This window comes from Hemitrygon akajei, chromosome 2, assembly GCF_048418815.1.
Source record: "Hemitrygon akajei chromosome 2, sHemAka1.3, whole genome shotgun sequence".
Classification (NCBI taxonomy): Eukaryota; Metazoa; Chordata; class Chondrichthyes; order Myliobatiformes; family Dasyatidae; genus Hemitrygon; species Hemitrygon akajei.
The window spans coordinates 149,544,844-149,561,153 of NC_133125.1; the positions used below are offsets into that span (position 1 = coordinate 149,544,844).

General features: G+C 44.1%; 1 protein-coding gene across 1 annotated transcript in view; it reads right to left on the reverse strand.

Moving 5' to 3' along the window:
* LOC140737754 (major histocompatibility complex class I-related gene protein-like) overlaps positions 1-16,310 on the reverse strand; it is a 63,498-nt gene that overhangs the window by 24,808 nt on the left and 22,380 nt on the right. The window contains exons 2-3 of the mRNA XM_073064379.1: positions 7,957-8,217; positions 2,750-3,025 (exon numbers count right to left, since the gene is read on the reverse strand). Coding sequence (XP_072920480.1) covers positions 2,750-3,025; positions 7,957-8,217 — 537 coding nt within the window. The remainder of the gene's footprint in view (positions 1-2,749; positions 3,026-7,956; positions 8,218-16,310) is intronic.

A 16,310-nucleotide genomic window follows, 5' to 3' on the forward strand; every position in this document is an offset into this window, starting at 1 on the left:
TGTTAGAAGGGTTTCTCAGGGACCCATATCAGGACTGTTACTTTTCACATTGTCATTGATTTGGATAATGGAATTGATGGCTTTTTGGCAAAGTTTGCATATGATACAAAGGAAGGTGGAAGTATAGGTAGTGCTGAGGAAGCAATGCGACTGTAGCAGGACTCAGACAAGTTGGAAGAACGGGTTAAAAAGTTGCAGATGGAATACAGTGTTGGGAGATGTATGATACCGTATTTTAGTAAAAGGAGCAATAGTGCAGGCTATTATCTAAATGGGGAGAATGTTTGAACATCAGAGGTGCAGAAGAACTTGGGAGTCCTCATCCAAGACTCCCAGAAGGTTAACTTACAGGTTGGGTCTGCAGTAAAGGCGGCAAATGCAATGTTGACATTTATTTCCAAGGGGAATAGAATATGAAAGCAAGGAGATAAATCGGAGCCTTAATAAGACACTAGTCAGGCTGCACTTGGATTATTGTCAACAGTTTTGGTCCCCATCTCTCAGAAAGGATGTGTTGTCATTGGAGAAAGTCCAGAGGAGGTTCACAAAGATGGTTCAATGAATGAATTGGTTAACATTTGAGTATATAGCAGCTCTAGGTCTATACTTACTGGAATTTAGAAGAATGCATAGATAACTCATTGTAACCTATCGAAAGTTGAAAGGTTTACATAGGATGGATAAGGAGGATGTTTACAATGGTGGGGGCATCCAGAACTAGAGAACACAGCCTCAAATTAATGGGCAATGCTTTGAACAGAGGAGGAAGGTTTTTTTTAGCCAGAGTAGTGAATCTATAGAATGCTCTGTCTCCACTGTCATGGAGGCCAAATCCATGGGTATATTTAAAGCTGAAGCTGATTATTTCTTGAATGGTCAGGGCATCAAAGGATATGGTGAGAAGGCAGGTGTCTGGGGTTGAGTGGAATCTGGAATCAGCCACGATGGAATAGTGGAGCGAACATGATGAGCTGAATGACTTTATTCTGCTCCTATATCTTATGGCCTTATAACTTTGTGAGCATAAGCCTCAGCTCATATGCCTTATTGAATTGATTAAGGATACGACAAAGCATTGATAAAAGTAATGTAGCGGAAGTGGTGTACATAGAATGCATTAATGTATTTGATAAGGCTTCAGAAAGGTCACTCAGAAATTCGGGAGGCCTTGGATCTTGTAAAACTTGTCTGTGGATTCAGAAATGGCTTGCCACACCCCTGTTCTTTGTGATTGTTATAAATGAATTGGATGAAGTGAAAGGTTTGGTTAGTAGATTTGCAGATGACACAGAAGTCGGTGTTGTGGATAGTACATAAAATTGGTGTAATGCATGTTACAATGGGACATTAACAGGATGCAGAGCTGTGTTCAGAAGTGCAGATGGAGTTCAACCCAAAATAGTGCAAAGTGATTCATTTTGGAAATCCGAATTTGAGGCAAACACAGTTGCAACGTGTTTACCAGTATGGAGAAGTGAAGGAATCTTGGTGTCCATGCCTATTGATCCCTCGAAGATCTCACAAAATTTGATAGGGTGAAAAGGTGTACAAGTGCATTGGAGTTCATCAGTGAGGGAAATAGGTTCAAGAGACATGAAGCAACTTTGCAGTTCTATAAAACCCTGATTATTAGACAACAGTTGGATTTTTCTGTTCATTTCTGGCCAACTCATTATAGGAAGGATGTGTAAGCTTTAGGGAGATTCACCAAGATGCTGCCAGAATTAGAGCACTTGTCTTATAGGGATAGTTTGAGTGAACCAGGGTTTTTCTCTTGGAACAAAGCTGGATGAGAGGCAACATGTTAGAGGTATACAAGAGGAAGAGAGAGGCACAGATCAAAGGAATATGCAGAGATTTTTTCCCTTAGGGTGGAAATGGCTATAAGGGGGCATAACTTTAAGGCAACTGGAGGAATGTACAGGATGGATGTCAGTGGAAAGAAATGTGAGTGGTGAGTGCATGAAACATGGTGGTAGAGGCAGACATATTAGATACAATTTCTTAGGTAGCTACATTGATGATAGAAAATGGAGAGCTGTGTGGTGGGGGGACCAGTTAGATTCATCTTAGAGTAGTTTAAAAGGTCAGCACAACATTGTGTGTCAAAGGGTTGGTACTGTGGTGTAGGTTTCTTGGCTTTATGTCCTATATCCAGTACATGATTGAAAGTGCATTAATCCTTCCGGCCTCTGTCCATTGGCAGTGGGAAGGAAAGATTTAAGATATGTGCTGCATGTGCCCTGATGAGTTGAGTGATTGTGGGGTCAATGGAGCAGACCACAGACTTGCACGTGGAATAACCACTGTGAAAGACTGAATGGGGAATGGAAGGAGAAAGAAAAGTTTAGTGGTAGAATCCTGTTGAATATGACAGAAAGTGTTGAAAGAAGACTAGAGGAGTTGTAGGCAAGTTCCAGGGCAAGCTATGCCAAAGAGGAGATGTGGTTAGAATGGAAGAGCATGATGTAGATATAATATCATCAGCTGTTCTTTCAGCTACCATCAAGGGAAGCCACAGTTCATGAAGGACAACAGCCTTTGCTATTCATATGGAGTTTCAACCCACTTTCTGTCACTGACTGGGTTTCCTCCAGATGATCCAATTTCAGCCCACATAGCAAAGGTATGCCAGATCTCCTTCTCACTCATAAGGAAGTAGTTAATGGGTGTGTGCAGGTTATAAGTAATAAAGAAACATGACTCGATGCGTACTATGACAAAACAATGCATTCTGCCCTGAACTCACCTTTTCTGGTCAGGTATGCTTTTCCAACTGCATAATAGTTCTTGCATAATTGCACACAGTCCTTTTCTAACAAGCTCTTGAAATATTGGTTCATTTTCACATTTTTATCCCATTTCTTTTTGAAGGACTGAAATACTGGATCATGGACAATCCACTCCAGCTTCTCTTTATCGAAGCTAAGTATGTATCTTCCATCATAAGCCAACTTCAGTATCCCTATATTGGGACTGTTCTCATTCAGCTGACAACCAAACTGCCCTTGTAAGTAGTGATAACCTGAAAGAAAATTAAGCATTCATTAACTATTACATCTGGACAATATATGAGCACCCAAGTCAAAACACTAACATCCCCTTCCAGTCCCATGGAGAATACTCAACTCCACAGAGGTAATCCTTTCATATTAAGACTGGGAACAGACTCAAGTACATGAAATAAACTTTGTTACATGGGAGATAGTGAAAAGTAGGCACCAAGGTCAGTCAGAAATACATGCTGCAATCCTATATCAATGCCAATACAATTTTCTTTAATGACTGAAATATCATTTGTCACTGTTCCCTCCATAATCAACAAAGATGATGCAATATGGATTGTTAACTCAGAGCTTAACCAGTGTGAAAACTGTGCCAATAAGACACATAATTTAACAGTGTCACAGTAAATTTTATTGATTCCCTCACGTGCATAATTTACAGAATAGAGCAGACAACTTAAAAGTCTTTCTTCTGAATGGCATCTTCTTAAAGAAAGCAAAGCTCATGCATTTCCTCAAGCAGAGGGAGTCAATGCAATCACAGGTTCATCAGGTCATAAAACACTTAAAAGGCTTTCCTGCAAAAATGATCCAAGAAAGCAAAGATGTTCATCTAAGATGTTCATCTCATGCTTCAAGTTGAAGCTGGCTCAAAGCAATGATATCATCCCATCTATTTCACTCATATGCCTGCCAACTCTGTACATCAACAGTGCTCATTTAACCTGGTAAAATGGACATCAGAATCAGAAGGCAGAGTTAGCCTCAGGTTTTTGGAATATGAAGCAGCATCATCATTAATAACTTCTACTCCACATTTGTGGTTTATTTTCAGACTAATTCATACATGGGAATGTGTTTTGCTACCCAAAGCATAAATTACCTGACTTTCACACACATGTAAACACACTTAAAACAAAGTGATTGGGTAATGAAATTAATTTTGTACTGCTGCCCAAACTAAAAAAAATTCCTCAAGGATAACAGTCTGTCCATGTTTTATATGATATAGAATGAGGCCATTCAACCCACTGGATCCAAGCTATCTGATTGAACAATTCCATTCCTCCAATAATATTTCCTTTAACCTGTCAGACTACACTAGAGGAAATTTAGTCATTAATTAACCTACCGACCTGCAGCAAAATAAAGAAAATGCTGGAGGAATTCGGATGGTCAGGCAGCATCTATGAAAATGAATCAACAGTCAGCCTATCCAGCCAAGATCCTTCATTCAGACTGGAAAGGAAGGGGGAAAATGCCAGAATAAGGTTTGGGAAAGGGAAGGAGAATAAGCTAGATGGTGAAGCCAGGAGGATTAGGGAGAGGGATGAAGAAAGAAGTTGGGAAGGTGATGGGTGGAAAAGGTAAAGGACTAGAGAAGACAGAATTTGATAGAAGAGGAGAGTGGACCATGAGAGAAAGGGAAGAAGGAAACCAGAGGGAGGTGATAGGCAGGTGTGGAGAATAGATAAGAGGCCAGTGTGTGGAAAAGTAGAGGGAAGGGGAGTGGGGAAAGTAATTACCAGAAGTTAATGAAATCAATGTTCATGACATCAGGTTTGCAGCTACTCAGAAGGAATATGAGGTGCTGCTCCTCCAACCTGAGAGTGGCCTCACTGTCGCAGAAGAGGTGGCCAAAGGTTGCCATGAAGGAATGGGAATGGAGATAGGAATTAAAATGGTTGGCCACCTCCCTCAAGCCTCCACATTAATCTGTTTACTGGCACTTATCCCTACAACGGCAGAAGTGCTAAACATGCTCTCTCTCTCCCTCTCTCTCCCTCTCCCATTCAGGGCAGCAAACAGTCCTTCCAGATGAGGCAGCACTTCACCTCTGAACCTTTTGGGGTTATCTACTGTATCAGATGCTCCCAATGTGTCCTCCTCTACACTAGTGAGACTCCAAATAGATGGGGACTGCTTTCTCAAGCACCTCTGCTCCATCTGCAAAATGCGTGATTTTCTGGTAAATAACTATTTTCATTTCTATATCCATTCTCATATGGCAGTCAATGCCTTCCGTTTCTGCCATGATGAGGCTACTCAGGTTGAGGAGCAACACCTCATTTTCCCTATATATGCTTGCAGTTTTAAGTGGCGCTGTAGGGTAATGTATTCAGTGAAACATGCATAATTAACCACCAACATTGAGCTGGCATTCAATCTAAAAGGATCGTCTGACATGATAACCCAATTACATCAAGTTTTTTACTGCGCAGTATGTTCTGTGCTTGGAGGACAATAATGAGTTGATACAGTTTTCCTTCAAGTTTAAACCCCGCTGCTGTTTTATTTCTGAAAACCTAAACTGGTGACCCCAATGCTGTTGGACTATTCCAGAGTTATTGAACACACATCAGCACATGCATCACATCAGTTAATGTTTTGGGAGTGAAATGCTGCTGCCTAGTTTGTGCAAGCTGAAGCCTGATCTCTGTGTTGACACCAGACATTGCTAACATACTGTAGTAGCATCACTTAGTAGTTCCACAGCTGTGAGAGTAGTGAGCTTAATTGAATACCAGCCTGAAAGCTCACCCTTTACAAACTTGGTGCTTATTGGACTCAAGCATACCAAACAGATGCCTGGGGGATGCTCAGCCTTCAGAACTAATGGACTATCTGCAATCTCTTCTGGGAAATCACCATCCTTGTTTAATATTTAAAGAGCCCTTCATGCTGTAAATGTTTGATCAAGTTCACATTACCCCCACTAATGCATGCATGAAGGACTATAGGGAGCTTGCTAACATGTCTGATAGTCCAAACTCATCCAGGCAGAGGTGCACAATTCCTCCTTGTTTCCCTGCCTCACTAAGCCTGGTCAGCAGGACCTCCAACACATGCACACCCCTGGCCATGAATCAGAAAACTCCAGGTCTGTGCTTTTGGCATGCTTGCTCTGGTATGAACTCTAGGATGTGTCAACTGCCTTGCAGCTTCAACAGTGCCAGTGCATTGGGATATCAGAGGTCTGTGAACACTGCATTCCAGCTGCCAGTGTCATTTACTGTTTATAGATAGATAGATAGATACTTTATTCATCCCCATGGGGAAATTCAACTTTTTTTCCAATGTCCCATACACTTGCTGTAGCAAAACTAATTACATACAATACTTAACTCAGTAAAAAAATATGATATGCATCTAAATCACCGTCTCAAAAAGCATTAATAGCTTTTAAAAAGTTCTTAAGTCCTGGCGGTAGAATTGTAAAGCCTAATGGCATTGGGGAGTATTGACCTCTTCATCCTGTCTGAGGAGCATTGCATCGATAGTAACCTGTCACTGAAACTGCTTCTCTGTCTCTGGATGGTGCTATGTAGAGGATGTTCAGAGTTATCCATAATTGACCGTAGCCTACTCAGCGCCCTTCGCTCAGCTACCGATGTTAAACTCTCCAGTACTTTGCCTACTACAGAAACCCTTTCAGGGCAATGCTTCAATATGACACAGGTGCTCAAGTGAGCATGCTGCCATGATTGATCAGAAGGCAGAAATGATAAAACATCACTGGAGGTCACCAAACACAGCTGGATTCAGTCTTTCAGTTTAGACATTTACTCTGTGACACTAGCTTTACTCTCCTCAGCACTGAGGCTGTGTCCTTCTCCGGGTTTCATGTCTGAGCTTTGTGACTATTTGCCCCACTGTGTGATGATTTGAGAGTAAGGCTATGAACCTACTCCAGGCATCAAACCCATGGGCTAATTTTAATACTGAATGCTGTTCAGAGTTTTATTGTTTGCCTGATTTGTGTGTTTTCTTTCTTCCTCTGCATACTGGGTGTTGGTTTTTTAAAATTGGGTTCTTTCTGGTTTTGTGTTCTGTGGCTGCCTGTAAACAGACAAACAACAAGGTTATGTAATTTATACATTTTTTGATCATAAATATGCTTTCAATTTTGATATCTTATGGTCTTCTTCCCCCAAGGACCACTCTTCTGTCTTTTCAGATTCCTTCTTCTCCAGCCCTGTACCTTTTCCATCTATTATCTCCCAGTTTCTTGCTGTACTTCACTTCCACTCTCCAACCCACCTGTCTTCATCTACAACTTTCTATGCTTGTACTCCTTGCCCTCCCTGCCCCCACCTTCTTATTCTGGCATCTTTCCTCTCTAGCCCTGATGATGGGCCTCAGCCCGAAAGGTTAACTGTTATACATTTCCATAAAAGCTTCCGGGCCTGCAGAGTTTCTCCAGAATGTCCTGTGTGCTGCTCTAGATTTCCAGCATCTGGAAAATCTCATATTTATAACCTACTCTCCTGCATGCTTTTGGGGACCTGTAGGAAAGCAAGGCAGCGACATGGTCACATGAAGAAAATGCAAACTCCACAGAGGTAGCATTAGAGGGCAGCATTGAGCTTTTGTAACTGGAGCTATAAACTATAACTACAAGCTATCAGATGTAATTCTGCTGTAGATTAAATGTCTACCGTGAATAGAACATAAAGATGGTACATTTAATAAAGGAAACATGATTGATATTGTTCCTGATAATAATTCATTGAATATCTTATTGACATTAAAAATTATATTAATATAGATCTGAAGGTTGACAGAACTTGTGACCATGCAATAATAATTTGCTGCAGATATGAATCTTGTTCAATATGTCCAGAGTTAGTTACTATTTCAGTAAAAATTTACTAAATACGCAACTAAATATCATATGATAAAAGCAACATTATGAAAAATAATCAGTTATACAACACTACTGTCAATGCCAGCTGTGGCAGAATGAATTTCACAACTTACAGTAGGAGTTATTGGTAAACCAATTGCCCAAGTTATGTTATGTCTGACCTTCAAAATCCTAGTGCACCATAGCTCAGGCATACAACAATTATTTCATGACATTTCAGATTTCCAGCATCTGTATTTTTCTTAATATTCATCTGCATTGACCTACACCACCTTCCAAGTTCATTCAATTGACTGAACTAACCTGTAGTTGTGTTATGCTGTTGCAGCCATTCTGTAGCCTGCCTCTTTAAGATTCCATGGATACCATGTTCAGTCATTGTATCTTTTGCCCAATAAGACTTGTCGAATGCAGCTGCCATCCATCCCTCTCTTGGGACTGTCATTTCCATAGTTTTGTCATAGTACTGGATCTCACAGCCATCCAGGACACCAACGATGCTATACTCAGGTAGATCAACATTCCCATGATTCAGAGTGTAGTAATAGATCAGTGAGTGAGACTCTAGAGAGAACAAAACAATAGAAATATGTTAGTGAGCAGTGACTGGAAATAGCTTAAAATAATATATTCAGAGAATAAGACATCCCAAATTCAGATGGGTTGGTTAATTGGCCATGGTAACCTGCCCATAGTGTGGAACTGAGTGGTGAAATCTGGGTGTAGTAGTTGGGAATATCGAGAGAAAAATGAGTTATTGCAGGATATGTGCAAATGGTCAGCACAGATTTCCATATCAACCTCCTCTGATTAAGTTAGATCACATTACGCTTAAGTGAGACCTACCATTTTTATTATACATTATTTATTCAATTACAGTATTTTATTTTATTTAGCAATACAGCATGGAGTAGGCCCTTAAAGCCATGCTGCCCCAGCAACACCTGACAAACATGATCAACTCTAAACGAATCACAGGACGATTTGCAACAACAAATTAACATACCCAATATATCATTAGACTGTGGGAAGAAACCAGAACACCCAGGAAAACCGACACATTCCATAGGGAGGACATACAGACTTCTTATAGCTGGTGCTAGAATTGAACTCCAAAACACCAGGTTGTAATAGCATTGAGCTAACAGCCACATTATGTGAGTGCTATCTGCCGTTGACACTCTCCTCCACCTAGCAGAACATGTTTTTAAAAATCAAGACAAACATTTTTTTTTTTTAATTCTTCTCATTTTATACAAAAATAACTGAAGCCATGAGCACCAGCTATGCATTCCTTTTTGATAGCAACTTGGTATGGTGCTTATTGCTAGCTCCACTCCCCCTTTCTTTCTCTAGTGCATTAATAACTGCATTGGTACTATCTCTGTATGGAGCTCACCTGTTTTGTCAATTTTCCTACTAACCCACTCAGTACTCAAATTCACATAGAACATTTCTGATACATTTCCCCTCCATCCAGATCATCTCAGAAGACAAACATAAAGCTAACATTTACTATAAACACAAAAGATCCATCATCTACCTAGACTACACCCTCTCCCACCATCTTGTGTAGTGATACCATGGCTTTCTTGGTTTCTCAGTCTCTAACACATCTATTCTAAGAGATGGTTTTCCATTCCAGAAGTGTGGCTTCCAATGGTCTGACATTAATGACTCCTCAGTGACATCTCCTTCCCCCACGCCCCACTTCCCTGCACTGCCTCATCACAGACAAGCAAAGTTCTTTTGTTCCTCATCTTTCATATCAGCCCATGCATCTAGAATATCATTCATCATATCTATCCATTGCTACACAACCACACCACCTGTCACATTTCCCTGATCTCACATCACTCTGCTTTTACTAGAGATCACTTTCTGCATGGCCACCTACTTTATCCAATTCCTCCATATTCCAGAAATACAACTCTTGCTCCTACAACACCTCCATCATCCACTGACCTAAACTGGCCTTCCTGATGAGGCAGAGATCCTCTGTCAATGTGGTCCGCTCTATATTGGAGAAACCAGGCACAGATTGGGCAACTACCTCACTGACCATCTGTGCTCCATCCACAATGGCCATCTCAAACTTCCATTCACAAGCCAATTCATATCTCCTTGCATTCCCACTGGGATGCATTTGTCCTTGGTCTTCTGCACTGCCAGCATGGGGCCAAGTTCAAGCTACAAGATTGGAAGCTCATAAAGTACCATCAGACATAGGAGCAGACTAAGACCATTTGTCCCATTGGGTCTGCACCACCATTTCATCCTAGCTGATCCATTTCCCTCCCAGCTTCAATCTCCTGTCTTCTCACCATACCCACCCATGCACTGACTAAACAAAAGCCTATCAACCTCTGCCATAAATATGTCCAATAACTTGGCCAGCACAATTGCCTATGGCAATGAATTCCAGACATTCATCAGTCCCAGAAGAATGTAATTGATCTTCCTTTGCTCCTGCTCTAATATCAGAACATCCTTTCTTAGATAAAAGGGCCAAAACTGTTCACAATACTCCACCTGAGGCCTCACCAGTGGGTTATAAAGCTTCAATTGTTGCAAGGATGTAGCAGTGGAATGAACCCAAGTGCAGGAAACTGCATGGAGGCAGAGTCAGGAGGCATTATTAATGTAGCGAGCGTGGAGTCAGTATCCTGGAGCAATGCTTGACCTAGAACTGGTAGTCGTAAGAACCATGAAACAAGGCTACTCACATTGGAGTCGACCGACAAACTGGCAGCTCCTTGTTGTGCTCACATGGTTTTTATACTGCATTTGCTGATGGAAAGCAGGTGTTTGTAGTTAGTGGAACCTGGGAATGATTGGAACTAGCCGAGGTTGTTGAGGCCCAATTCCTGAGGTAAATAGCTAGGTGGGCAATTGCCAGAAGGGACCATGACAATACCCTTCCCTCAACAGGAGCCTCCAGGCCTGTCTGGATGGTCCCAATGAAAATCTTGGATGAAGGAGCGGGTGACCCAGGAACGCTCTTCTGGACCTTACCCTTCCCAGTCTACCGGGTATTGGAGACTCCTGCCCCTACGGCGTACATCCAGTAGTCTTCGGACGGTGTATGCCAGATGGTTTTCGATGAAACAGGCAGGTAGGGGAGTATCAGCCAGGGGACACAAAGAGCTGACGGAGACTAGCTTTAATGGAGACACATGAAAATTTCGGTGGATGCGAATGGACCTTGGCAGCTTTAGGCTGTGGGATTGATAACCCTTTCAACCCTGAATGGTCCCAGGAAGTGAGGGGCAAGTGTCCTATGTTCGTTTTTGCGTGGGATGTCCTTGGAGGAAAGCCACGCCATCTGCCCAGGTTGGTACTCCAGCTCCGAAGTCCGGTCTCAGTTGGCTGTCTTCTTATTTCGATTTGTTGATCGGAGTAGGGCAGTGCATGTTTCCTCCCACATGTTAAGGCACCGATCAATATGGTCCTGTACCGACGGTACCGCAATCTCCTCTTCCTGCGCGATGAACAGTGGGGGTTGGTACCCAAGGGAGCACTCGAACGGAGACGTCCCAATGGTAGAGCTCACCAGAGAGTTGTGGGCGTACTCAACTCACGGGAGGTGGTCGCTCCAGGTCAACGGGTTATTTGCCGTTTCACAACGTAGCGTCGCCTCCAGGTCTTGGTTGACCCGTTCCGTCTGCCCGTTCGTCTGGGGGTGGAAGCCAGATGACGGGCTGACAGATGCACCCAAGGCTTAACAGAAGGCCTTCCAAACCTGCGAGATAAACTGGGGACCTCGATCGGAGACAATGTCCACGGGGATTCCATGGAGGCGGAAGACGAGGCGGATGAGAAGATCTTCGGTTTCTTGAGGAAGGGAGTTTAGGGAGGGCCACAATGTGCACCGCCTTGGAGAATTGGTCTGCCACGGTGAGGACAGTGTTTTTCCGTGTGAGGGTGGGGGCGGGATTGACGAAATCTAGGGCAATGTGTGACCAGGGACAGGTAGAGGACGAAGTAGACGCGCAGATGGTCGATGAGAGAGACCTGGGCACAGATGGAACATGCCAAGACATAAGAACGAGTGTCCCTCTCCATGGACGGCCACCAAAAGTGCTTTCTCAGGAGAGCCAGGGTCCGATCACTCCCGAGGTGGCAAGCGAACCGGTATGTGTACCCACATTGGAGAACCCGAGACCTGACAGAGACGGGCACGTACAAGCAATCGCCAGGTCCATTGCCAGCGTTGGGGTCGTCCCGCTGAGTTTCCTTTACATTAGCCTCGATCTCCCAAGTGAGGGTGGCCACTACGCAGAATGGTGGGAGAATAGTCTCGGGCCTGGAGGCATCATCCGTGGAGTCATGCTGGCGGGATAGCGCGGCCGGTTTCCCGTTCTTGGATCCTGTATGGTACGTGGGGGTGAACTTGAACCGATCAAAAACAATGCCCAACGGGCCTGGCAGGAGTTCAATCGCTTGGTGGTCTGAATATACCAAAGGCGTCCACCTCAACGATAAATTGACGGGATGGGTCCGGATGGACCAGGATGGGGGCGGAGGTGAAGCGCCTTTTCAGGTCGGTGAATACGGATACCACTTCGGAGTCCCAGTAAAAAGGTGTGGTAGTTGAGGTAAGCCGGGTAACGGGGGTCAGCAGAGACTGTAGTCTCTGATGAATCTGCGGTAGAAGTTTGCAAATTGCAGGAATCGTTGAAGTTGTTAGCGTTTCATGGGTCTGGGCCATTCCTCCACTGCCCGGATTTTCTCGGGGTCTGCTTTTACCAGCCCACTTTCAATGATATAGCCTCGGAAACTGACTGAAGGGACGTGGAACTCGCATTTTTCTACCTTTGCAAATAACTGGTTTTCCCAGAGTCTCTGGAGGACTTGCCGGACATGGTGTACATGCTCTTGGGAGCTGCTAGAAAGTATCAGGATATCGTCAAGGTAAACAAATATGAACCGATTGATTAAGTCCCTCAGTACGTCATTGATCAGGGTTTGGAAAACAGCGGGAGTATTGGTGAGGCCAAACGGCATGACCAAATATTCAAAGTGGCCCAGAGGTATATGAAGGCCGTTTTCCATTCATCCCCCTCCCTCATCCTGACTAAATGGTAGGCATTGCGAAGGTCCAGCTTTGAGAAGATGGTGGCTCCATATAGTGGTTCAAATGCCAAACTAATGAGGGATAGAGGGTACTTGTTCTTAACTGTTATATTATTTAGGCCTCAGTAGTCGATACAAGGGCGAAGCGTCCTATCCTTCTTTTCTACAAAGAAACCGGCGCCTACCGGGAAGGATGAAGGCCTGAATGCCCCCCGCGAGAGACTTGCTAATGTATTTCTCCATGGCCTCTCTCTCTGGTCGGGATAGGTTAAAAATGCGAATGGTGGGTAGCGGGGCCCTGGGGAAAAGGGTGATGGCACAATCATATGAGGCAGAGAAAGGGCCCGTTGTTCACTGAACACCTATCCCCAGTCATTGTACTCCATGGGGTCGCAGCACAAGTCAAGGGATTCCAAAACAGGTGGGGTCGCGGTTGCTTCTCTGGGAGATGGGGCCGACCGCAGACAGTTGGCATGACAAGACGGGCTCCATTCGGCTATCCTCCCAATAGAGCAGTCGACATGGGGATTCTGTTAGGTCCGCCATGGATACCCTAGAACTACCGGAGCTTGAGGTGAATGAATGAGACTGAATCGCACCTCCTCCCGATGGTTGCCGGATAAGATCAAGGTCCAGGGTGGCATACAGTGGGTCACCCGAGCCAGCAGTTTTCCATCCAAGGCCCGGGCCTCCAGGGGGGTGGTTAGCGGCTCACGAGGTATTCCGGCCTGGATGGCTACCTCTTCATCCAGCAGATTGCCCTCAGCACCAGAATTCACCAAAGCGGATAGGGACAGGTATTGTTGTTGGTAATTCACGGTTGCCAGGATCTGTATCCGAGTCTGGGGTGATGAAGGGATTATCATTCAGCTCACCGGAGCTCCCTTTTTCACTGGTGAGCCCTCCCTTTTGGCCCGCTGAGGGCAGGTATCCTGGAAATGTCCTGGCTGGCCACAATAGTAGCAATCCCCAGCTCTCCACCTCCGAATTCGTTCGGTCGGGGCGAGACGGTTCCATCCCAGCTGCATCGGTTCCTCCCCCTGGGAGGTGGGGAGAAACAGTCTTAGTAGGAGAACACACTGGGAGCGGCTGGCTGAGACTGGTAACGTGGACCGTGGGCTTCCCCGAAGAGCGGGGCAACTGGTTCTCTCTCTGACGCTCCTGAAGTCAATCATCTAATCAAATGGCTAGCGAGATCAGAGAGTCTAGACAGTCCATGTCATCCCCCATGGCCAACTCATCCTTTATCTTGTCTGAGAGGCCCTGTCAAAACACCTCCCGTAGGGCCTCAACATTCCACCCGGAGTCTGCGGCTAAGGTCCAGAACTCAATGGAATACCTGACCATATTTCGCGAATCCTGACGAAGAGTAAGCAACCGTTTCGTGGCGTCCTAACCACAAATGGATTGTTCGAAGTCTTTCCTCATTTCAGCAACAAAGGTGGGGTAGGGGGAACAAACCTCTAGTCGATTATCCTATATCGTGGTTCCCCAAGACAAGGCAACCCTTCATAACAGCCCCATGATGTGCGCAATCTTTGATTTATCGGAAGTGTAGGTACATGGCTGCTGCTCAAAGACTAGGGAACATCGTAACAGGAAGGCCCATCACCTACCTAGGTTCCCGGCGTAGGGTTCAGACTCGGGTACATACAGCTCTCAAGTGGATGGTGTTGCTGATTCCAAGGGTGAAGTCATCCCAAGCAGTGCAGTTAGGGTCGCCAGAGTTCTTGGAGGGGACGGAGAAAAGGAAGCAGAGACCCGGTCCGCTTATTCACTGACCTTCTGCACCTTCGTGGTTAGTGTCCGAAGGTGTTCCGTGATCTCCAGAAGTATTTGGTCGTGGGCGCCCAATAGGTAGCCCTGGCTGGCCTGGGCCTGTTGTACGGGATCCGTCTCCACTGGGTTCATTGTGGCCAGTTCATTCTGTTGCAAGGACGTGGCGGTGGAACAAATCCAAGTGCAGGACACGGATGTGGAGGCAGAGTCGGGAGGCGTTATTAACATAGCGAGCATGGAGTCGGTATCCAGGAGCAATGCCTGACCAAGAAATAGAATAGATAGATAGATAGATAGATAGATAGATAGATAGATAGATAGATAGATAGATAGATAGATAGATAGATAGATAGATAGATAGATAGATAGATAGATAGATAGATAGATAGATAGATAGATAGATAGATAGATAGATAGATAGATAGATAGATAGATAGATAGATAGATAGATAGATAGATAGATAGATAGATAGATAGATAGATAGATACTTTATTCATCCTCATGGGGAAATTCAACTTTTTTTCCAATGTCCCATACACTTGTTGTAGCAAAACTAATTACATACAATACTTAACTCAGTAAAAAATATGATATGCATCTAAATCACTATCTCAAAAAGCATTAATAATAGCTTTTAAAAAGTTCTTAAGTCCTGGCGGTTGAATTGTAAAGCCTAATGATTGATTAGGTATTGATCTCTTCATCCTGTCTGAGGAGCATTGCATCGATAGTAACCTGTCGCTGAAACTGCTTCTCTGTCTCTGGATGGTGCTATGTAGAGGATGTTCAGAGTTTTCCATAATTGACCGTAGCCTACTCAGCGCCCTTCGCTCAGCTACCGATGTTAAACTCTCCAGTACTTTGCCCACGACAGAGCCCGCCTGCCTTACCAGCTTATTACTCACACCAGAGTCGACCAACAAACTGGCAGCTCCTTGTTGTGCTCACATGGTTTTTATACTGCATTTGCTGATGGCAGGCAGGTGTTTGTAGTGAGTGGAACCTGGGAATGATTGGAACAAAATGAGTTGGTTGAGTCCCAATTCCTGAGGTAAATAGCCAGGTGGGTGATTGCCAGAAGGGACCATGACATCAATATTACATTCTTACTTTTATCTTCTCAAAATAAATGCTAACATCACATTTGCCATCCTCACCACTGACTCAACCTGCAAATTAAACTTTGGTGAACCCTACATGAAGACCCAAAATCCCTTTGCACCTCAGATATTTTTTTTAAATTTTTGCTCCTTTTAGAAAATAGTCAATGCTTTTATTTCTTCTCCCGAAGTGCATGACTGTGCACTTCTGAACACTGTATTGTATTTGCCATCTCTTTGCCCATTTTCCTAATCTGTCTAAGTCAGTTTGTAGCCTCTATTCTTCCTCAAAACGACCTGCCCCTCCACCAATGTTCATATCATCAGCAAATCTAGTCTCAAAGCCATCAATTCTGTCATCCAAACCACTGAGATATCACATAGAAAAACAGTCTCAAAACAGACTAGACACTGGTAGCCAACCTAAAATGGTTTCCATTATCCCCACTCTTTGCCTGTTGCCAAGCAGGCAATGCTCTGTCTATGCCGGTATCTTTCATACAATACCATGGATTTGTTAAAAGCCTCATGTGTGGCACCTTGTCAAAGGCATGCTGAACAGTCCAAGCACCCTGAAGGGAACCATACTGACCGTGGCTCACCAAGTACCCCAAAACCACATCCTTAACAATCAACTTCAACATCTTCCCATCCACTGAGGTCAGACTAACTGACCTATAATTTTATTTCTTCTGTCCCTC